At 37.1% G+C, this 24,169-nt stretch overlaps 1 protein-coding gene across 1 annotated transcript; it reads right to left on the reverse strand.

Annotated features, from left to right (window-relative positions):
• Positions 1-2,259: 2,259 nt before the first annotated feature.
• Positions 2,260-23,926, reverse strand: mcoln2 (mucolipin 2). Its single transcript, XM_012857578.3, has 14 exons — positions 23,755-23,926; positions 23,008-23,161; positions 21,616-21,789; positions 19,334-19,490; positions 19,056-19,134; positions 18,869-18,965; positions 18,667-18,766; positions 18,255-18,367; positions 17,824-17,973; positions 16,400-16,501; positions 16,063-16,185; positions 13,188-13,394; positions 11,981-12,120; positions 2,260-2,675 (listed from the first exon to the last, which is right to left on the reverse strand). The coding sequence occupies exons 1-14, from the start codon at positions 23,796-23,798 to the stop codon at positions 2,639-2,641; spliced, it is 1,677 nt and encodes a 558-aa protein (XP_012713032.1). The 5' UTR covers positions 23,799-23,926; the 3' UTR covers positions 2,260-2,638.
• Positions 23,927-24,169: the final 243 nt, after the last annotated feature.

Raw genomic sequence — 24,169 nt, forward strand, 5'->3', positions numbered from 1 at the left:
TCTGCTGACATGCCTCCTCCAGGCCGTGACTCAAAAATACAACCAAGTGTGCGTGACTATAACGTGGAAATCTTTTAGCACGCGTTTTATCATGAAGAAATCTAATTTTGTAAATCCTGAAAGTGGTGTTTCCTCAAGCTGCCTCACTCAACCTGACGGATTTCCGACTGACAGGGAAATCGTTTCCTCCGCTACCCCTTGACATTTTTAGAGCTAATGTTTTGTTTTCTGATTTACATCTGTAGGTTTAAATATCGTGTTTTTATTATTATTTATTATTATTATTATTATTATTATTATTATTATTATTATTATTATTATTATTATTATTTTAACAAAAGCTCTTTACCAGTTTTGGGAGACTTTATTTCAAAGACCACCAGGGCCTCTCCAAAGCTGAACTTTGTATGGGCACAATTTGAACCCATCAGCCACCACTGCCTCTCTGCTTTTTAATGGTTTATTGGCTCATTTTGCATTCAACCAGTGAACCGACAGTAAAATTCCTAAATAGACATACACATTGTTTATTAAATAAAATGTGCTTGAATTAAGTATTTTATCGAGTGAAGACTGTACATAAACTTGGCAAAAATCTCTATATTTTTCTTGAATCCTTTATTATTATAGAAAAGAGATTTGCTTTATTTATTTTTTGCAAACAGTCGGCTCACATACATGTACAGAAGTTATTAAACTACAGTAGTAGCAAAAACTTGTATTTATTTAAATTAAGAAATGTTCTTTTTAAAGAATCCTCTCTTTTGAAATTGTTGTTATGAATTTAAAGGAGATAGTTATAAGTTTAACTCCTCCGGCCAGTAGGTGGCACACTCGCGCTCGCTTGTTACTGTTTGCCAGTTGGTTGCCAGGTCTGTTAGCATGCCAGGTTAGATTTAGCAAATATTTAACTTACCTGTCTAGAAGGACAGCGAAAACCTCGTAACAGAATACATTTGAACCAGATTATATCTACTGTGTCTTAGTTTAAACTTGAATTGCCACAATCAAACTATGATTTACAAAATTATCTAAATACAAGTGAAGATTCTTGTACAATTGCTTCGAAATAACTCTGCTAAGATTTGTCCTGTGACGTTAAACAAGTGAGACATTTTGTATTCACCGACTTTCCTAAATTGATAAGCTAAAAATAATAGTTTTTAAAAAACACAACTCAAACTGGCATTATGTTCATGAGTTGGTTAGAAACTTGTTTCAAATAAATATTGTACTTTCATGCAAGATTCAACTGTAGTCAAATTAAATTCTATGAAAATCCACCATACCTTTGTGTGTGAACAGTTCATATGCACTGACAACTTTGTAGGTTCAGTTTATGCAGAAAAGCAACAAGAGTCATCATTGTTGAGCAAAACTCAAACTTGATTTGTAATTCTATTTTTTTTCCTACAAAACGAGATTCTGCCCGATTATTTGCATCTTTATGGGATATTCTGAAAGTGAAAAGCCTATTTTAACAAATTACTACGCTCCGATTTAAACCATTCCACTGTAGCTGTATACAGTCCCTGTCCTGCAGGATGGTGAAGCTCTTGTCTCCGGCAGGTTTTCTTTCAGAATTTCCCTCCATTTAACTTCTATTTTTCCATCAACTCTGACCTGCTTACACCCCTGATAAGAACATCACCATCCCCACAGTTTGAGGCGGCTACTACTACTATGCCTCATAGTAAGGATGATGTTTTCAGAGTGATATACAGTGTAGATTTTTTAAACACATATAGCAGTTTTTCCATTGTAGAAATAGTTTTTCCTTGGGACTGTACGTGTGAATCGCACCAGACTATGGAGACGTCGCTCAGATGCTCAGGGGCAATTGTTGGACAACTTCAAAGTCAATTAAATTCATGCAAAAAACACTATTTGGCATTTCTACACATTTACTGTGGCTGAAAGCGGACTTTTAAGTTCTTCCTTTTCACATTTGAATCATTCAGTTATGGTCTACGTGGAACTTCAATGCATTGGTCTGGAGTCCTTGTTATTTTTACTCCAGTTGTCAAGTGAGTCTGAGAGCAAATCATTTTGGTGGCACTTCTCCCATTTCAAAAGTGGACTTTGAATATGTCCCCTTTAAGAGACTCATGCCTTTATGTTTTATCAGTCTAAAAGCCATTCGTGTTTCTACACACGTGTAAATAAAACCCTACAAATTTTTCCTGCTGCAAAGAAGTGGCATGCAATAACTTCTTTCCTAACTTCCTATAGCTGTTTATATAATTTACTTATGCAAGAAACAGACAAATATTTTTTTATTGCAAAATTTACATTTGTCAAATAAATTACATCTGAAATTACTATTTCTGCAATGCACATGTTCAGTTCTTCAGCCTCAAAATGCATATGCAGACGTTAAAAAAGGCCCAGTAAACTTTTCCACCATACCTTGCAATCTGGTATCACATTAAACAATTCCTCCTAGTTTCACTTCAAAGTCCAGTTTGAGGTTTCATATTACATTAAATAGGATATTTGCTCATGTAACTAGGCCTGGATTTCAGTTTTTCTTTTCTTTTTTGAGCAGGCAAGTTTGAGATCCAAGACCATTTCTGAGAAGGAAGGCCCTGGTTTCAGGAATCTCCCTGGAGCAAGTCACCTGGAAGTGGGACAGCCTTCAGGTAATTAGTATGACATCATCAGGTGGTGCCACCCTGTAGAGGGAAAAAAAAGACATGAAGCAACAGATCTCGTGTGAAAGAACTGCATGCAAATGATGCAACAAAAAAAACTTTTTTTTTTTTTTTTTTTTTTACAAATTCTGGTAAATGAAAAAAAAAAACTCTTAGCCTTCAGTTTAAAAAGTAGCTTCAATTATAATCAAAACCACAATTCCATGCTTTCAGGCAGTTTCGAGCCTTGCAGGGAAACAGTTGCAGGAACACATTTGGTAAACATCAGACGTTTTCAATAAGGTTTCATAATAGCTTTGCATGAGCAAGTTATCTCTTGAACAAGTCTGGTATTGAATCCCAGCTTCAGATGCAATATTAAAATTGTTCACTGATGTATAGTGAACTCTACAGTTCGGTGACGCTTAACCTCAGCCTGAGCTGGACAGTTTACAAGATTATTTTGAAAACATGGACTGAAATTGCACTTAAAATCATTTGCTGTCGATTATAATTATACGTGTCCCAAAATACGCTGTAAATTATAAAACATGCAAAGTGGTATGAAGTGATTGACTAGGCAAACATATTAAACATGTTGTCTAAAGGTTTTGAAAGTAAGCATGGGCAGAAACTCTAATGTTGCTACTTCATATCAGCTAGCAGGGCACAAGGCCTTTATTTTAAATGTAGCATTCAATTTTAATAAAATATGAGTTTCAGAGTTAAATAGTTATGTTGTTTTCAAACAGATTGTTACTTATCACCGTCAGTTCTTAATTCGAGTTATTAAATAACTCAAATGATCCCAACTATATTTTGCCAGGTTTAATGAGTCTTCTCATTTCAGCTTGCTCATTTTCTTTCAAACTACAAGACTAATGGAAACAAGCATTCATTTTCAACACACGTTTTAGTTTAATTTGAGATCAGTTAGTTTCAAATAATGACCTTTCAGAAAAAAAAGAAAACCTTTGATTCACCAAGTAAAAAGGGGAATCAGACCAACTTCCTCCTACAAAAGAAAAAGGTTGATCTCACCTGACATTAAGTGAAAGCAATGTGAATTTTGCATCATGCAAGAAACCCCTGAAAACAGTGCAGCAAACAGTTGCTTAAGCATTCAGTTATTGTTTTGAGGTAAAGATGAACCCATCTTAGTATCATCAAGAGATTGAAGCATAAAAGTTGGAGTAAAACCTGGGTTGGTGAAAGCACTGGAAAAGGAAAAACAAGAAATCCTCTCAATGCCAAATGGCTGTGGGCTTTTAACACTGTTCAGAGTAAATGTGCCAAAACGTTGGCTGCCAACTTACTGGAGCAGTGCTGCATCACCAAGCCAACATAATAGTGAAAATAATTGATGAAATCAGATGTTGTGTTGATGGTAAATATCTTCAAGAAGCATTTGTCTTTTTTACTTGATTAAACTCACTGGTCGCTTGTTTATGCTAAACATAAACAAAAAACATTTTTTTTTATTAATGATCTTTTAAGTCCACCTCAGCCAATGCATTTTGTCACCATCTTGAAAAGTTAGCCTTCCTTGAGTCTACCCATCAAAATACTCAGGGACTCTGAATACATCCCAGGTCAAAGCAAACCTACCACTTCAGGCCCTTGGGCATTTTGTGTGAATATGCTGTACCAAAGTAGTTCTAAATAATATTGCAATTCAATCAGGAAGCTGCTTGTTCAAACTGGTCCAGTAGAAACACTTGTTTTGGAAGTTAATTATAGCAAAATGTAATTACAGATGATTATTGGAGGTTTGTGGCCGTCGTTCCATGTCGTTTTATACACTGGTATTCCATTTCCAGCATCATTATTGCAATAAAACCTTTTTATTCCCTTATTTTCATACCTAGGGGAGTTTTGCCCAAGACCACAGGTGTGCCCATTTCACCTGTCACAAACCAACTCAGACTCTCACTTCCACAAACATTGACATTTTAAGGATGTTTATGTACTCCAGAGAGGAACCTAGAATCTACCTGAGTCTCCTGAAAAACAGAACTGAGTCGATGTGAACTTAAGTAGCTAGGAGACAAAGGTTCAAGTTTGCAATGTAAATACAGGGCTCCATAGTTTATCTATGTAAATCCACAAATAACAGCAGAGCTATTTAAATGCATAGCTTTAAAACCGATTGCATACATCATATCCCATTGGGTATAATACATTTTGCATTTGAATTTTATTTTTGAGGTTTGACTTTGTATCACTATTGCTGCAGACATCCTTTGAGTTGGACAACCTCATATACTCATTCTTCTCACTCAGCCTTTTTCAAATAAAGCAATGAAATTACAACTGTTGATGGTCCTGTTTCAACATCATGCACCAAATCACCACAACAACTTTCACTGTGATGTCGACAAAAAAAAAAAAAAAAAAAACAGTTAAGCAAAACTAAAGCTGCTCAGTCTTCAACCATGTACCAACTTTGACTTATGTTTACATTCAGCAACAATGAAAAACTAGAATTTTAAGTTAATTTTATTCAACTAGATGCAAGTGGGCTCATTTTAGCTAAGGTTTTAAAACTTTCCCACATATCTTTAAATAAATAAATATAAAATGGAGACATATTTCCAACAGTAATTTTTCTAAAAAGATAGACATTTACGGGTCCTTACAACTTCTACCCAGAGCCGGGAGAAATGCAAAAGTATATATATAAAAAAAAAGAAGCTAACTGAATTAAAATATTTCATCCTGTAGACATCTCCCTGCTTCCTCATCTAATTTATTCCCACACATCAAGACAAAGACACTCCAAAGATCAATTTATTGAAATCCACAATGGCAACTGTCTCCAATTATCCAGTCTGCACAATTTCTCTTGAGTGCTAATGACATAAGTTGGTCTATAATTCAGTTGCTTTACTTATTCATATATGACTGTCCTCTAACTGAAACTACACTTTAAAACCACTTAAGATCCAGAGCAGGAAACCCCAAATGACCCAGTGATGGCCCACAGCCCTAATACTTCAAGGAAAACTAACTAAATAAATAAATAGCTCTGAGAAGACATGTCCTGTCAGAGAAACCTTGATATGGTGAAAAAGCATCCTCCATGTTTTGGCATACATGGTAAAGATGCATAAAATGCCTCAAAATGAATATGTCTTCTTTTTTTTTTTTTTTTACAGTTGCGTAATTTCATATTGCAACATTTATTTAGTGAGGGAAGAGAAACCCCCACATTAGGAACTTCCTTTTATGTAAGAAAAAATAAAAATAATCTGTGTTGCAAAGGTTTGGCATCCATAACAATTCTGAACTTTATTTTTTTTACTCAATACCAAAACAGTTCCCATTTCCCTATAGGAATATGACATTGCACATGTAACATTTTCCCTTGGCCATTCTTTAAGATGGGAAAGACAAGATAACATGCTATATAAGTGAGGCAGACATGGGGATCTTTAAAAGTTAGGAACAGGCAACAGGAAGAAAATAAAGTATCTCGTCTAAACTCCTGTCACAATCATCTAATCAATAAAAAAGGTTCAAAACAACTGGAACTGTGAAAAACAAAGCAGGACAAGGACTCAGATGTATCATACCACACACACAGTAAAGGTATGGGGAGATTTTTAAAGAACTGCAGCGTTTGACTCGAAGCCTTTTATACACATCTTTTCCAAGGGTGCCAATAATAGTGGGGGGCCAGGTAAACATGTTTACAGACAGAGCAGCTTTAAAGTTTAACTTCCTTATCAGATGTTATTTTACTTTAAATTGGCCATAGCTGTACAACAAAATGGTGAAAATGCTCCATTAGTGGCACTTTAAGATTTGTTTAAGCTTGAATAAAAAAATAAAAAAAAAAGTTCAACCATCAACTTTAATTTTACACATCTCAGCTTTTTTAGTCTTTTGATCAAACAACTGATTCAAACTACAGTATACAAGTACACAGATTCAGGGGAAAAGAGAAATGTTTAATCTTGTTTCAACACAGGATATACATTTTTTTTATTAAACCATCCAATTTCAGTTTCAAGCATTTTTAGGGCTTTCAATTTTAAGCCACTTTAAAACATTACAGTAAAATCCAACTTTCTAAGAGAGGATATTCTTTCAAAATGCTCCCTTACAGCACTGAAAACTACACTATTGATTATTTAATCAAAAACACATTTTTCAATGTGAATTTTTTTTTTCTGCAGACATTTTTTAAATGTCTGCAGAAAAAAAAAAACTTTAAGCAAATGCTTAAGATGATGTGACTCAGATGTGACATGGTAACCAAGACAATATGCCAGTCATTACTTCATGTTAAGAAATTATTGTCAGACGTGACATCTGATTACAAAAAAGAAAAAGTGATCATGAAAGAGGAAGTGGCATTTCTACTAAATGAAACTAGGCACGCTAGGGAGATTCTGAATTGCATTATCTTCTACATTAAAAGATAATGAGTGTAACTTTAAACCCTCACAGAGTATGCAGACATCTTCCCAATAAGCTCCACCAAGCTGCAGCGTGTGAACAGGGATTGTTTATTTGGAAGGTAATGCAGCAAACAGAAGGGGTGGGGGGGGGGGGGGGGGGGGTTCTTCCCAGTTTTCAGCCTCAGTTTCTCTGTAATCAGTCCATCACTGGGTGTGTCTGCATAGCTCCCACCACTAATTTCATTGCTCGCAGACCAAGTACAGCCAAGCCAACCCACAGTGTGGAGGAAACCTCGCTGCCGGCTGATTGGCTCATTGGAAAGGAATGCAGAACATAAAAAAAAAGACATGTGTTACAATGTCTTGTTGGCAGCAACAAGATAAAAGATCTGCCAAACGCAGTCCTAATTAAACCTGCCAGTTGTCTGACAACATGGGGTACTGCAATAAGAAGAAAATTATGACACAGAAAGTTATTGAAAGGTATTTTTAAGCATTTAAAAAAAAGGAAAAAAAAGAGGGTTTTTAAATGCATATACTTCAACTTAAAACATTTTGCATCACAGCAATCACATCCGTCTTATAATTGCTGATCAGACTTTTTGCATGACCCCAATTGTTTTGTTTTTTTAGCTCCCCTCTGGTAATAAGTTCCAAGTCTTTGCGGTTAGAAGGCCTCCTTGCCATCACCTTAATCTCGGTGTGCCCAAGTCTAGCCCTTGAGAGCTACAATCCTGCATGTTGTGGCTGCATCTCTCCTCCAACACGACTGAATCAGAGATAAACTCCCTCCTCAGTGGTCATTTAGCTCTGCAGAGGCAAGTAAACAGAACTGAATCGCGTGTTGGAGAAAAGATGCATGGAGGACTGGACCTGGGCACCCCTGCTAATCTTTAGCTCCTAAAACAGATTCTACGTGAGATTCAAGCGGGGGCTCTGGAGGCAATATTAACTTTTTGGAGTTGTACAACCAATCAGAATGTGGGAGTGGTGGCCTAGGGATTAGAGCATCGCACTTGCATTCTGAGAAGGCTGCAAGTACCCAGTTCGTACCCCACAGGCTGTCACTATGGGTCCCTTAGCCCCCCTCAATTGATCCCCAGGCACTATAAAGCTGCCCACTGTTCCCACTGGGATGAGTTAAATGCAGAAGACAAATTTTGTACTAATGTACAATAGCGTTGAAAAAGATTTCTTCTTCTCAGAAGAAGAAACGTGCTGGTAAGAATAAAACCAGCACTACGAATAATTTTTGACTCAACTGTATTTTCAGTACCAGTGAGGTTTTTAAAAATGGAGGTCAAAGAAAGCACAAAATGTGGATGGGGCAATAGAAAAGAAACGAAGCTGCACCTTAATGTATTCTTCCACATTCAACTTTTCTCTCAAACTGTTGTAGAGGTAAGCAGCCAACAGCTGTCATGTCTTCAGCCGAGGGAAGATTTGGTCATGCAATATATTTTTAACATTTTTTTTATTTTGCTATAGAGAAACACTAACTTATTAGTAATTTCAAAGTGGCTGCAATAAAAATAATTGTTTTCATAAACCGAAGTCAGTCAAAATAGTGCCATTTGGTTTTTGACAAGTGCAGTATTCAAATTTGTGGAGAAGCAGCCATTCTGGGAATGCAGCCATTATAATGACCATTATTGCTGTGTGAGCAAGAAGAGAGAACATGGATGTACATAAGCTTACAAATGCAAGGTTGCCAATAATACACAATATTAAATGCTTGTGGGTGAATGACGTCAGGAGCTACATAATCTTTAAACTTGTTTTCAGACAAAATATGAATGAGCACAAACTTGTCCATGTAGTTGGTGTGAACTTTAAATGTTTAGGTGGTGAGCTATGAACATGATTTTTTTTATTTTAACCCAGATGAACTAAATTTAGAGCCAGTACTGGGTAAACGTGAACTCTAACATTGGCCTTCATATCGATCCTTTGCCATTTTTTACTTCCGCAGATTTGTTTTGCAAAACTAATTTTTAAAGGGTATGAAAAGAAGCCACCTATTTCTTATAGACAAATACTGAAACAGTATTTCTAACTTCACAAATTCTGACGCCACTATAGGATAATAAAAGGAAGCTTAAAAACAACTCTGTAGTCATTTTATTATAGCAGTACACTCCTTCCTCAAACACACACATCACATAGGCTCCTAATCTATTGACCTCCCTATAAACAAATAGACTGCTCACAGCAAGGCCAGAACAAAATATCGTGGATACATATTGAATTATAACTCTTAAATAGAAATTAGAATCAGCTTGTATCAGCAGGACCAAACATTTACCAGACCGAGAAATTAAAAAAAGGTCAAAAACATTTTTTTCTAATGTTAATCTTACGAAATCAGAAGTATAAAACTATTTGACCATGTTTTATAAAGCTTTAGGACAGTAGAGCTAGTCAATCAAGAAGGTTTTGAATTCTTGTAATAACTTAAAAGCTGTAATGCTTTACAAATTGCAGCTTTACCATCATTATCACACTTGTCAACCTCTTAGTTTTGTCTGATACATTCATGCAATTGCACAGTACTTTACATCGTTCTGTAAATGACTTGTCTTTTTACTTTTAACATTTAAATTTTATCAGATGTTAAGCAATATTTGCATGCTTTTAGTCTTTCAGGAAGTTTTGTCTGTACATTCAAGTATTTGAACATTATGTGTTGTTTGCGTCTATGTTTTATACATACATTTTGAGCTGGTGTTTCACCAGAATTTCATTATGGTCACATAATGACAAAAAAAGAAAAAAGTGCTTGATTCTTATCACTGGCAAGAGTGAAAAGACAGGTTGGTACTTTTTTCCCCACCTGTTAACAGTTTCCTCAAAAAATATCTGATACTTTAAAATACAACAGAGATGGTAAACAGCTCATTTCAAAACACTAATTTGCATATTCTTTCGCAGCAGGCAGTTTGGGCTGCTGACTGAACCACTTATCTAATCTAGCCCTCACTTCTCCAAGCTCTGCTTCTTGAAACCCTGCTAAAATCTATTGCAGCTTGTTATTATTGTATGCGAGCATACACAACTTACATCTTGGGTGTTAAAAGTTGCATTTCGTTCATCCTCAGCACACAAATATTTCAGGCAACGCTTCAGTTTGTGAATTAGCACTTTAGCTACCAAGGATCATGCCACATCCCATTTGTACTTTGAAAATGAGTTTCTCAAGTTTCTGTTAGAAAAATAAGATGGAAAACCACCTGAGGTTTGAATCTTATCTTGGAAAGTTGGAGGCTTCTTATCAGCCTTGACCTACAGTAAGAAAAATGTTTCTCTGCATCTTATTCAATGAATCACATAAGTAGTTCTGCACAGCCAATGAAGGTGTTGCTGCAGGGAATGAATTGAGTAAATCCCAATAAAAATAAATATCCACCAATACTCTTAAAAGAAGCAATAAGTGAAATTTCACCACTAGGTGGGCTTTTGAGCACTGTTTGTAGACCAAAACAAGATGTGTGACAAGCCACGCCTCTCTAACCTGACTTTCGCCAGATGTATGTCGCTCCGCCTAGCTTCACTCACATACATCTGGGACTTCTCCATAGTAATTGCCTTTATTGAAGGCTTATCAAAAATCCTTGCATATGATTGAATAAGCCACTTGTCTGTCATCTTTATCGACGTGCTATTTCAACCACTCTTACCGAAGCTAACCTGTGATTCCAAAAAAGTAAAAACAAAACCTGTGATGCTGATTAGAGCGACGCAGGAAAAAAAAAAACACCTTTTTTTTTTTTTACGTGTTTGCGGCTCTAGTGGCACGCGTTTTATTGACAGTGAGCTGACAGGAAGAGGGGCGAAGACAGGCGGCAAAGCGCCGTGGGTCGGAGTCGATCCCGGGCCGACCGTGTCGAGGACTAAATGCCTCCTAACATGGTTCACGCTAACCGCTAAGGGGCACATCCGCGTCCGCTGCGGACGCGCCCCGGAAAACAAAACTTGCCAAATCTGGTCGGGAGAGGGGCAAAAACATCGTTTCCACCAACAAAAGCCTTCAGAGCCGTTCTCTGATGTTCTTTTAATGAAACAATATTAGGTAGACTGGACAACACGGAAGAAATAGCAGCATCAATGTTAACGCTTGCTTCCTCGATGCGAGCCGCCATTGCTATCAAAACAGTCTCACGTCACGATCGCTTCTCCACTACTTCACATCTATGAAACTCCAGCACTGCGTCCTGATTGACCAGACAATAAAATTGGTTGGAGAAATCACTCTCTATGGGAGATGTCCCAAATGTATGTGAGTGAAGCTAGGCGGAGCGACATACAGCTGGCGGAAGTCAGGTTAACGCCTCTCTACCTCAACTCCAGACGCAACCCGGACCCCCTTTCCCCCGCCGCTTCTCACACGTCGCCTCTTTGTTAACAATGAAATGCAATTTTGCTTATTGCTCTTAAGCTGGATGTGCCGCGTTAATCTTTGACCCAAGTTCTAACTTTAGCTTCCAATGGGAAAAAAGGTAATTATTTTTACAGCTAAAAACAGATTTTAAGAAATCAAATTCTTATATGCCAGCACACATACATCTTCTAGCAGGCTGGAGGAAAAAGGAGGTGAGAATGAGATTTTTCTCTCAGTTTATTGTTCTAACTTTCAATCATTTTCTTTATTTTCAAAGACTGATGAGGCTCAACAGTACAGCTCATCTCATACAACTGTGACTAAGTTGGTAAATAAAACTGACCAGCTACCATATTTATGATCCCACATGAAAAAAAAAAAAAGCACCAAAGTTAGGAAATCCAGGATCACCTAATGAATTTAAAGCAGGCACACAAATCAAAAAAATAAAAATAAAAAACCCTTGTTTTACGCTTAGGTTAGAAGACAGATGTTATTTGTGCCAACTCAAGGGGTTAAACAAGTTAGAATATCAGTGAAGCATCTTAGCGTCACCGTCATACCGTTGGCAGCAGCAGGAGCGGTGTATAGAGTTACTGAGCTCAACTTCTGTCTGGCCATTTTCCTCTTGCACAGGAAAATCTTTATGTCCCAGAAGGAATTTCTGCAAATCAGTCAGCGGGAACCCGTCTCTCTGGTAGTTCTGCAGAAAACAAGACAACATAGACAGACTACAATATTGAATGCTAAACAGCCAGCACCTTTTGGCTGAGGTATGAGGAAATAGTCTAACCATGAGATAGTTACCATGAGATAGACGGGTGGAAAAGTCCCTCAATTTATATTTAGACGGATGTACACAAACTCACAACAAGTGACGGTTTAGATCACTGTTAAAAAACCACTGAATCAGAAGTTAATGTTGCTCAGTCATTTATCACACTTTAAGAGAGCAGTTTTTAAACAAACGTGTAAATCAAAGTGCTTTAACAGGAAATAAAACCACCATCAAGAATCAAACGATGCTAAACTAGGAAAATAATTATTCAACAACTATAACAAAAGTCATAAAATGAACCACTGACAAAAAATATTACCTATGGAAATAAATAATATTATGGCAATATGGCAAACTACCAACAGCAGCATGCACATCAGGTAACGTATCTTATATGATTTTCATCACCAACTTGTGTGTTTAATCGGTTGTTTTTAATAAACCCCGTTGATCAGTCCAAAACGTAATTTGGTTTTCTACATTAAAGACTTTACATCCTTTCTGAAGCCACAATGAATCTTGGATTGCAGTTCAAAGATTCATTGTGGCTTGCAGTTGGAAAACAATCCTGGATAAATAGCCAAAGCTACTGTTGAATGGTTTTTAGGCCAAAGCATGTTTACGCATCAAAATGGGCAAAGGTTAGTCCGAAATCTAATTAAGAATTTGAAGCATGACCCGATATTTGATCTTTTCAGATGCTTTACATCCAATCTGTCCATGTTAAGTTACATTTGCAAAGAAGAATGAAGGGGGAAAATAACTTCTCTAGGTATTGGGTTTGTAGAAACCTACCCCAAAAACACTTGCAGCTTTATTGCAGCTGTTATGGTTCTACAACACATTGATTTATAGTAGCCGAACTCCAAAGACCACCTGACTTTTCCGAATTGTAAAGTTTATAGGATTAGGGCCAAATGTGGGAAAGTTCAAGGGGTAATTTAAACTTTTGCAAGGCACTGTACATCAAAGTGTGTCAAGAACAGGTTTACCTTGATGGTCTCATAAGAGTCGGTGATGAGGGCGATGAAAAGGGACAGCACCATGTAGATGAAGAGGGAGATGAAGGAGTAGAGGTAAGCCCGACTGAAGAGCCACACCAGTGTATTTTTGTCCTTCAGCTGGGCAAAGGTGGTAAACATGTCGTCGCCGTTCAGCAGAGAGAACAGGCACTCTGCAACCCGACTCAGGCCCTCAAACTAAAGAGAAACAGGTGAGAATCAGGGAAAATTATGAAAATGCTCAAATTGCAAAATCCAAATGAGAAAAAAAAGCTGTATAAAGAAAAAAAATGGGTAACTCCAATACATGAAGAACATCAAGTGGAAACTGAAAACATAACTAGAGAAAGATCTCCAAATAGGCAAAGAGTTGTCTTGTAGGAAGAGCCCTGGAGGTCAGACATGGATGCACTGATCCAGTGTGACGACATGTAAATAAAACATCCCTCTGCATCTCCATGGATCCATGGCAAAATACTTGTAGATGTATGGAAAGTAGAGTTTTAGGACATCCTCTGTTTATATCCTGGGTAAATACAGAGATTCCTGGAAGGGCTGTCAGAAATTACGAGGGAACTTCCCAGGCCAACTCTGTAAATATCCCGACTATCGATACTTAACTGCTGTGATGAGCAAACTGCATGTGCCACCTACCCAGGTGCACTAGAAGTAAACATTTTTAAGATCAAATATTAAAACACAAAAGTTCATTTGAGAAACCCAGGAATGCTACATATTTTGACAACTGGATATGGTTTTGGAGTAGAATATCAGTTTTACATTTTGTATAACGCATTTTTACTGCCAAGTATTTGACAGGTCACGTAAACTGAAAAATATAAAGTCAATTTATAGTTATGTATTGAAATGTACGCATGTAATTGTTGGAAATGTTTCTTTTTTTTTTAAACTTCAAAAAAAAAGAAAGAAATGTAAGGGAAACGCCCATTCAAAATTATGAATGTAAAACTTTAAAATACTCAAACTGGCCTTTAGATGTAAATGGACAAACACATTTCTTTGTTTTTTGCCGTGCAAGGCATTTCAAATGACTTTAATTTTCCCATCTCTATAAAAAGAAAAACAATGTTAAATAGCAGTGTACAACACTTTCCTGTTTTGTATACAAGTTGGGGGGGGGGGGGGGATTATTGACGACAAGCCTAAGATCAACTACTTTTATTTGCTGTAGATGAGCTGAAGTGGAGCAGCCGTTGATGTGGCGCCGTCTTGGAGGAAAAAGAAAAAAAAACTCACCTCTGCAGGGCATGACTTCTTTTGGCTCCCACTTGTGGTTAGACTTCCGTAAATAATTTATCTTAACAGAGAAGGATAGTTAAACACACCGCTTCCTGATGCCACTTGCTGGGAAGGGATTTCCCTCTCCCCAAGATTATCTGTAGGCCTTTAAAGAGGTTGTTGAATAATTGAATGGGAGCTAAATTCTGATGGCTTTGGGTTGTCAAAGTGCCTGAATATTTAGAGTGTCCTTCAGAAACGGTCCTTTTCCGGCTTTCTGGATACATTTGTTGGGTTCTTTAAATGTAGCCTGCAAAGTACATATTCAAATGGAGTCCCAGCCTTAAAATGGATATTCATTTTGAAGACTTTACAATTTCATGGATAAATAGTTGTTGTATGGCAGCCAGAAATTATTTCATACACGTAAACATCTCATCTCTGGACCTAATTACATATTTCCCTGCAAAACCTGGTATAATTGTTCTAGAATATGCATGTTTGTACAAGCTCTGTAAATATGGCTATGATTTCAGACCAACACCTGTACAGCACAGATGGAAACAGTCAGGGAGGAAAAGAGAAAAACACACACACTGACACCTGCTGGTTACACTGTGTTCTTACAACTTAAGATTCAGTTGCAAAAACTGAAATATTACAAGACTCCTGAATCTAAAGTCATTATCTTCATTAAAAGGGGTTTTGCATGTGCTCGTAGTATTAAGCTTTTTTCATATAAAAAAAGTTTCAACACAATATGTGAAGGAAAAACTTGAGTTGTGGACATTTTTTTCAATAAATATAAACCACGTCCCACGACTTTGTCCAAGGTTTTAAGGTTGTCTCATTGTTTATTTGAGTTTGACACCCTGGTGTAGTGCATACAGTAAAATAAAAACAATGCTAAAGTTAGTCCAGTATAGAAAAACTTAGTAAAATGATATTTCACCCTTGATCTCTGGACTGAGACCAGGTTAATTTAAAATTCCAAGTCTGATTTGTCAAATCTGGACTTGATCATCATACAGGTTCTTTGGAGTGCCATTTGCCATACATTTATATTTATCCACTGCTTTAGTCTAAAAACCTGATCAAAAATATAGAGACAAAAAAAAGCTTTATTTTAAATATTGGGATACATTTATTTCTGGCTTCTTTCAGTAATTAAATCCCAAAAATGATGACAATTCTGTTTTTGTGGTCAGTTTTATTGATGCTGCAAATTTAAAAATCAATCTAGACAGCCTTGATTCTCAGAATAGTTTTTTTTAAACTATCCTTCATGTGAAGACATGAGGAACAACATCTGGAAACTACACTAATAAAAACACTCAAGTGTTTAAGAAAGTAGTCTCCAAGTTAAGTTTCTATGACAGGGCTGCTGTGTCATTTCCAGGTTTTTTCTCCCAATTGCTGATGTTCATAGTTTATGAAAAAGTTACTTCTATGGAAACTGTTTCAGACATTTGGACTTCCTGTGTTTAACCACACACACACACACCAGACTTTATAGTTCCTCTGCGGTGAGTTACTCCACACCGCTCACAGCATGACTCAGTGCAGGGTATCAAACAATCAAACCCTCATGTCTGCAGGGTACCATTAAAACCCATCATGTATTCACCTTCTCATGGTACGGTCCGAGTACAATCCACCCGCAGAACGTGTATCCGAGGTAGATCATGCCAGCGCAGCAGCAGAAACGAAGAACTTTAGGGAAGGCTGCTTTCATGGTTAAAATCAGGACCTAAACACATTAATATGAAGTTAAGATTTTTTTAAACAATAAAAATAAAAAATAAAAACTTTAATAATAGTAAACATGTATCTTTAAAGGTAAAGAGTTAGATGTTTGTGAGTGTGCTCAATCAATGACAGATTCATCCAGTGAACCTATTAAAATCCTACGTTTGGAGCGTCTCTTTACTGAGGTGCCAAAGAACGAAATACTCTCAACTCACATTATATTTCTGGAAGTATCCCAGGTACCTGATCACACCGACCCATACCAATAACGTAGAGGTTCCCAGGAAGATGCTGCACACATCATAACTTGTCAGACTCTACAGGAGGGGTGGGGGAAGGCAATTGAGAAAATAAAAAAAAATGTGATAGCAGCAGAAGGAAATATGAACAAACCACGAGTTCCTGTGTTGTAAAAACCTGAGTTGATCTTAAACTACTTATAACCCAAGTTAACGTATGCTACTTTGTTCTAAGAGTGAAATATTAAGACAACTGACCCAAAAATGGTGAAAACAGCACATAAGATGGCTATAATAACACAACAGTATATTTAAAAAAAAAAAGGCAAAGCCAACATTCATCGTGAATAAATGACTTTATATCGTTCACTTTATTACTGTAATGTCAAAGTTCACTCAGGATTATACAATCATCTATAGTACGGTGCACTGTGATGAAATAACCATGTAAAATCAAAGGTGATACTACACAGTTAACTATACAATCACCTCAATACATCTCCATTTGCTAAATGGCACAGAATTTACACTTTAAAGATCGGACAGTGTGCGACCATCTAGTGTTTGTCCTTGTTGGCTCATTGAAAGATCGATGTGAATCTTTTCAATAAATGAATAATAATAATAATAATAATAATAATAATAATAATAATAATAATAATAATAATAATAGAGAGCCTTTATTTGTAATTTTATATATAAAAATTAAATTACATTTAGCTTATAAAATGACATTTGTAGTGTGTTGGTTTATGCAAACCTATCGATTTAATTTAAAATTGATCAAAGTCAGGTTGTAGGTATCACAAAAAAATGAGTTGCTGCCAATATGTGTTGAGTTTTTGTGAACCACTTATCATGCCAAGGACACTACTGCACTAGAGACTATAGCGACCTTTAATGTGTAAATACACATATACACACACATTATACATGCATATATACACACACAAATTATACACATGAATTATTCATGTATATACTAGGATTATAATCTGTCATGGAGTAATTTTTTCCATGATAGATTATAATCCTAGTATTTTTAGATTGATAGATTTTATAAAAACACAAAAATGAATATGTAAATTGCTATAACTTGGCTTTTTGTGCTTACAAATTAAAAACAAGTGTACACAGCATCAGCAATGTGCCACTCTCATTTAATGTATTACATTTCTCTTGGTTTTAGGATAAATGTCAATTTTCCAACCCTGATTTTATTTGAAACATGATTTCAATTGCTTTAAATCTACAATAGTTTGCCAATTGTAGTTTAAAAAAAAAAAAAAAAGTTACCTTACAAGAGTGACGGGTCGCCGTCAATTAAACATGTACTGTACATCGATTTCGACAAAAGCTTTACAGCCAGTTGTATCAAACCCGTTACACATCAAACTTACCTTTGCTTGAATTTCCATTTTCAGTATGGAGCCAATTATTGCCAGCAGGTCGCTGACGATGACCAACACATACCAGCCATTCAGGAACTCGCTCTGGTCATCCTCACACACTTTACGGTTGAAGTTTTCTTGAAAGAATCGCGAAAATCTCTTGGGGAAAAAACAAAACAAAAAAATATATATATATTATTTAAATTTGATTTTAAAAAATCTTATAAAAATTAACTGAAACTTTAGATGAGTAAATGTAGAAATGGTAAATCTCAAAAACTTTTTAGATTTCATTTTCTTTTTCCAAGATGGATTTTTTTGAATAGGAAGTAAAAGATTTCTCTCCCAACAATCTAAAACCAAAGTATAGAAAGAAGCAGATCACTGAAAAGTGGAAAAAAAAAAAAAAAAAAAAAATATTTAGCAGTATTATAGATGACCTGGAGTAACCTGGCAGCCAGTATGATGGAGCGTGTGCATAACGCGGCTGATGTTATGCAAACCAGGATGACGAAGCCATCGAACACCAGTAGATAGTGCGTGTTCTTCTGAGCTGAAAGAGACAATAAAAAGTAAGGGCCTTAGTGTGTGCTTATCTCGCACAAAACTCCCTCACACTCATGGCTGATATGAGTCCGCATGAAAACGCCTTCTAACAGTAAAAGGCTTCAACAAGGAAAGGTCCGTTAGAGAACGCACTTGGAGGAGCGTTTCAGTGCAAGACAGTACTAGTGTTTGATTTTATACAAACAAAAGAAAATATGTGTAACGTTAAGAAAGTCAGTTCAAACAGTATGGCATTAATTATTTTCATTATTTTAGCTGCAGCCGAACAAAGCTACAATACCTCACCTGTTCCAGAAATCTTCCAGTCTTTGCATGCGTTGCTTTCAGAATCTATATCCAGGAATAACTTTACCTTCCCACTATGACACTGGTTATCAAATGTAATCTAATGGGGGAATAATAAGAAACATAATTCAATGGTACATCTGAACTTTGGATTAAATAGTGCGTTTACATCTTTAAAAAAAACGCCAAAGGAAATGTATACCGTAACGAAGAAAGAATAGCAGTCGGGCAGCTCCCGGTGTCGAACCGTCTGAAGGTTGATTCCCTTCAGCTGGAAAGTTATTTTGATGTCAATAAGTCTTAAAAATCAAAGTGGGAAAGGTTATTTCCGTTGGTGATTCTGACGTGAAAAAAAAAAAAAAACAGCACAAATTGATGACACTGCGTACCTGTAAAAGTCCAAATCGAAAAATGATGCATTTTGGGTTTTTGACATGTTTGCAGTCCTTGGCTCGTGTGACAAACAGACTGAAATGAGGTACATGAAAGAATTAGGGCTGAGATCCTGTAAGAATTTAAAGATTAAAACACAACATTGACAGAAGGATTGCTGCAATGTATTTGTCTAAAAATAGCATTTAAAAACAAACCAAGTTTGCACATAAATTAGTATTTTAGAAGTGTTTCGTTAAGGATGAACATTTCAAACTGAAACAACAAAAACAACCTGTTTCTAGGTGGGCATCAATATCATAGGTCTCATCTGAAGGCTCCAGGCTGCCTCTTTTGTAGCACTTTTTACAGATGGTGAGAGGCAGCAGCGTCCCATCTTCGTCCTCTGCGTAACTGATCGGGCCAACAGAGAGCTGATCCAACTGGCTGTACTGTAAATATCACAGGTCTCAGGTAAAACAAAGCATCTCTGAGTAATCTGAATTGGGGTCCCCTTACGCCCCTCCACAGCAGAATGAACGTCATGCCATTATCAAAACAAACCATTTCCAAACCTTTGTTCCAGAGTATTTAAAATACTTTGTGGCTGCAAAATTTTGGAGTAGAATATGGTGATATTATAGCCGAATATTGTGAAGACAATACGGGTAAATCCACATTTTCTTTGGACTCTTCTCTGTTCCTTCATCACAAAATCCCATCATTGTTTCATAGATTTAGCATTTTAGCTGCTAAAATAAACATACAGTGTGACAGGTGCTAAAACACCAAACATGCCAAAGAATACATGATCGGCCTGCAGAATTTGCATGCATGGTTCCTGACATAATGACCTGCCAAATACTACATATAAAATAGTCATTTGATGATTTAACCACATTGATACATTACTAAGCAATTTAGTATATTATAAAGCTATATTTGTAACTAAAACAAAATGTAAAAATTGCATTTCCCCTCATCAAGATGAACCTTTATTACTTCAGAAGGTAACACTGTCTTATAATGAGGAGGAATAAAAATAAAAATGGCGTAATATGGCCACGGGGATCTCGTGAATGCATCAAGCATAAACCAGACTTAAGCAAGAAATTCGGTGATGGGTGGGTCGTTGATCTGCATCTGGCTTGGAATGTGCCAAGGAGGATGGGCCTCCATGTGCTTAAAAACAGCAGCGCTCCAACTACAGGTTGCTTAAGTATGAGCTCCCAGAATTGACAAAGACTTCAGAAAAACTGAGTGAAAGTCAGCCGGCATCGTTTAAAGCTATAGTTGATAATCCTGTTCAGAAACACTTTCTGTTATACTAGGTGAAATGGTCCTTCCATCCTGACTGTAGTCAATATATAAGGTATACAGAAGAAGAAAGTAAAAAAATGTGATCTCTGTGAGAACTGCAAACCTGTAAAAACAGGCCAATGGCAGGAATTGGTCTGCGGACTGGCTCTGCCCTCATCCCCCTCTATCCCGCAAGTTTCAGAGGTATCACCTTATCTATTGGTTATCCCACATACCAGTCATTATGATGCGCTAACGTAACGCCAGTGTGCGTGCACATTTCTTGTTAGTTTCTGCTTGCTGGCTGTGCATTCGCACTTCTAGTTATGTATGCCGTTAGCTTAGCTGTTAACCGTTCATTGTAGCTCCGCTGCTCTCACTGTACGTATACTTTGAACATGGCCGAGAGTTGCAAGAAGCAAACCATTTACAAGTTCAAGAGAAGAGGAAGGCCTCAGTAGAAAGAAATAAGACCAGAGTGGATTTGGGAATTTTTTTCCACACAATCCCACTGAGGAGCAAAAGAGCAGGTAAGATGGTCTTGCACATTATTCAAAAAAGGACTTGGGGAAAACTTCAGGAAAAATTGCCCACTCCATCTTTAAAAAAGAAAAAAAGATGCAGCTCGCAAGTACACGCAGGAAAATGAAACTGGCTTTTTGAAATGTATCCACTCTGGGACCCGGTTTCAAAAATTATATTTTATGGTCTCCCAAAACACCACATCCAAAAAGGACACAAAGTCAAAATAACAAAAAAAACCTTAGCCGATACACCTAGTCTTGTTTCTGTAGGGATTGGACCTTATTTTAATCAGATAAAATCTTAATTTAGAGAAGTTTGTAGCATGAAAAAGAAAACGTGAAAAAGGTCAAGAGGTTGGAAGACCGCTAAGAAGAATCTCAATTCCAAAAATGACAAATGTCCAAAAGTGATAAACTGTATTCAACGAATTATTATGCAGCAGCTAAAATAGTTTACATCTTCTTCACTGCACAGGGGTTTAAACTGCACTGCTTCTGCTCAAACTTAAGACTTCTGTCAGTTTGCAATAAAAGAAAAAAGTACATAATGAAAATAAGTTCTTTATCTCAGTACTAATTTATGTAAATAGTGACTCATAACATTTTCTACAAACGGGAGAGTTAAATCAAATCGAATTCTTCCTTCCTCTTTTACACGAAGTTTCTTAAATTGATGCATCATTTTTATTTTTTCTCTTCTTTAACTAACAATAGAAAAACATAAGTATCTATAGTTTTACATTTCTGGACTTGCCTGATCGAGGACGTAAAAAAGGCTGTTGAAGACGTGTTGCTGTGTGTAGACAGCAACACTGTAGTCATCCTCATCCACCCCAGAGTAGCCTTTCAGGAAAAGGTTTTTCAGGGCCATAGTAGTTTCCTCCTTGTAAGCAACCACCAGCTGGTTGTTGAGGCCGAACAGAATGAGCTAAAACAGAAGGAGAATGGAAAGGGGACACTTAATACAAAGACTACCGCCATTATTCACTGCCGTTTCACTTTTGAATTCTGGCCACTTTATTCGGTACACCTTGGTAATATGGAGTTGGGAATTATTATTATTATTATTAGCTATCAGAAGCCACTTGGTTCTTCATGGTATCAATTTAACAATGAGTTGGACATATTCATAAGATTTTGCTCCATACTAACAGGACAGAATCCAAGTTGCAGCAGATTTGTGAGCTGCACATTGAATTCGTCAATCCCCAGTTCCACCACATCTAGTGACTCTGGGAGGCCATTTGAGTACGGTGAAGCCTTTGCAGAGCACAAGAAATCAGTTTGAGATTTGCGACATGGAGCACAAACCTGCAGAAAGTAACCATCAGAAGATGGGTATAAAGTGTTCAGTGGGGGATGGCCATGGTCAGCACGTCAATACTCAAACGGACTGTGGTATTTGAACTATGCTTAAAAAAAAAAAAAAATAAACACAAACAAGGCGCTTAGGAAATTTTCACTACATTATTACATCACCACTAGCCTGAACCTCTGAGAAAAGGTGAGATGGATCCACACTTTTAGCTCGTCTATGGCTAATTCTGATCCCACCTTCTGAAAATAACGCATTGGACCAGAAAATATCTTTTACAATCCGTTATTGTCCAGCTTTGGTGAGGCTGTGCAAATTATAGCCTCAGTTTCATGTCATTAGCTGGCATCCAGCGTGGCCTTCTGCTGTTGCAGCTCATTAACCTTGGGGTTTGACACAAGATTGATGGTTTACGCCATACCAGCTTTCTTGCTACCAGCATGCGACGTTCAAAGTTACCATAAATCCCCTTTCTTTCCCGTTCTGATGCTCCGTTTGAACTTCAGCAGGTTGCCTTCATCCCATCAAGTAGCCAAAAATGCAGTCAGTTGCTGCCTTTTGATACGCTGTTTTCCCATTTGTGTTAAAAATAAAATGAACAAGTGTACCTTAAAGAGTGGCCACTGAGTGGGGGGAAAAAAACTGGTTTTGTTTGTTTTTAAAGAGATATTTCTCAGGTCAAAGATCCAATTTTTGCCTTGAGAGACGAACAAAAAGAAACTTTCTGCATTTGTTGGAATTCACTCAGACGTGGCACAAATCCAGAAGATACTATCTCAGTTTGCGATCGTTTCCAGTAATCCTGACATACAGGAAGTGTACTGCACATACTTGTGTAGTGATCATGACAATCTTCAGAATCTGGACTCCCATTTTCCAGGGTATGTGTCGACGGGTCCTGTACTTCTCACAGGGGCTCATGAAGTAGTACCTCAGGTCATCTCTCAGGCTCTCTTCCTTGATAAGATCTAGAGACATGTCAGAGCTGCAACAACAAGAGCAACATCAGATAGGAGCAAGCTGTTACTTGTGTGTAACGGTGGGGATGTTGCGTTCTCTAGAGACAAAAGTAAAACATTTAATTTTTTTAAAAAAGTCAAATTTTCCTGCTCAAATCCGTTTCTACCTATCATTTTAACCCAATTGTTGCTTGCAGAGAGGAAAATGAAGCTCTCAGGACACAAATGCAGAAGTGAAAGTGTGAGAAAGCAGTTATTTCCTAAATGACAGCCTCTTTGTAAGGGCGCAGAAACTCCACATATTGAGCACAGTGGCTGTATTCACGGTGTTTCCAAGGTCCAAGTCCGTGTGGGGCCTATTTTCAATATTTTCCTAAGTAGTTTGTCAACCGCGGCCACAGCACAACTCTCTGCACTGCACGTTTCTGTAAATGTTTATCAAGCGAGTTTTAGAGACAACACTGGGTGAGGTGATTTAAAACACTGTTGTAGTTTCTGTTTTATTCAGTTTTAAAGTAAACCCGATGGGACGTTTAAGCGACAGACACAAGAATATAACAATTATTAAAACATATCCATTCCCAGATAGGGGCTTCTACTTATATTTGTAAACTCTTACCCAATAGAGTTGTTCCTGTTCAGATACCGAACCAGTAACTCCATGGTTGATGAGCCCCCTGAGAAGCAACATTTACCCGAGTGGGGTTATGACAGCGCTCACCGACGTAGCACGCGGCGGAAAAAAACTCTGAAGCTGAACTTTCGGTGTGACCACGGAGCGTCCAACCAGCCAATCAGCAACCGAGGTTCGAGGACGCGCTCAGGTGCTCAATTTGCTGTCAGAGAGCCTCTATGGAGTGCGACAAAAGCCAAAAATAACAGGAAAGCGCTCAAATCTTTAAATATTATAATCAAAGAACGCACCAAAAAACACATTCAAGGTGAAAAATAACATTGTATATGAAAATGCAAATAAATGAATCCCATGTTAAGAAATATTTTTTTTTTAAATCCAAACAACAATTAAAAAAACA

Source organism: Fundulus heteroclitus, chromosome 9 (assembly GCF_011125445.2).
Source record: "Fundulus heteroclitus isolate FHET01 chromosome 9, MU-UCD_Fhet_4.1, whole genome shotgun sequence".
NCBI lineage: Eukaryota > Metazoa > Chordata > Actinopteri > Cyprinodontiformes > Fundulidae > Fundulus > Fundulus heteroclitus.

Coding starts and splice junctions, on each gene's coding strand:
- mcoln2 (XM_012857578.3), bottom strand. CDS start 23,798: ATGGAGTTACTGGTTCGGTATCTGAACAGGAACAACTCTATTGG. Junction 18,966..19,055: donor TTCGATTTGGACTTTTACAG/GTACGCAGTGTC, acceptor TTGATTTTTAAG/ACTTATTGACATCAAAATAA. Junction 13,395..16,062: donor TCGGACCGTACCATGAGAAG/GTGAATACATGA, acceptor GTTTCTCTTTAG/TTTGAGGGCCTGAGTCGGGT.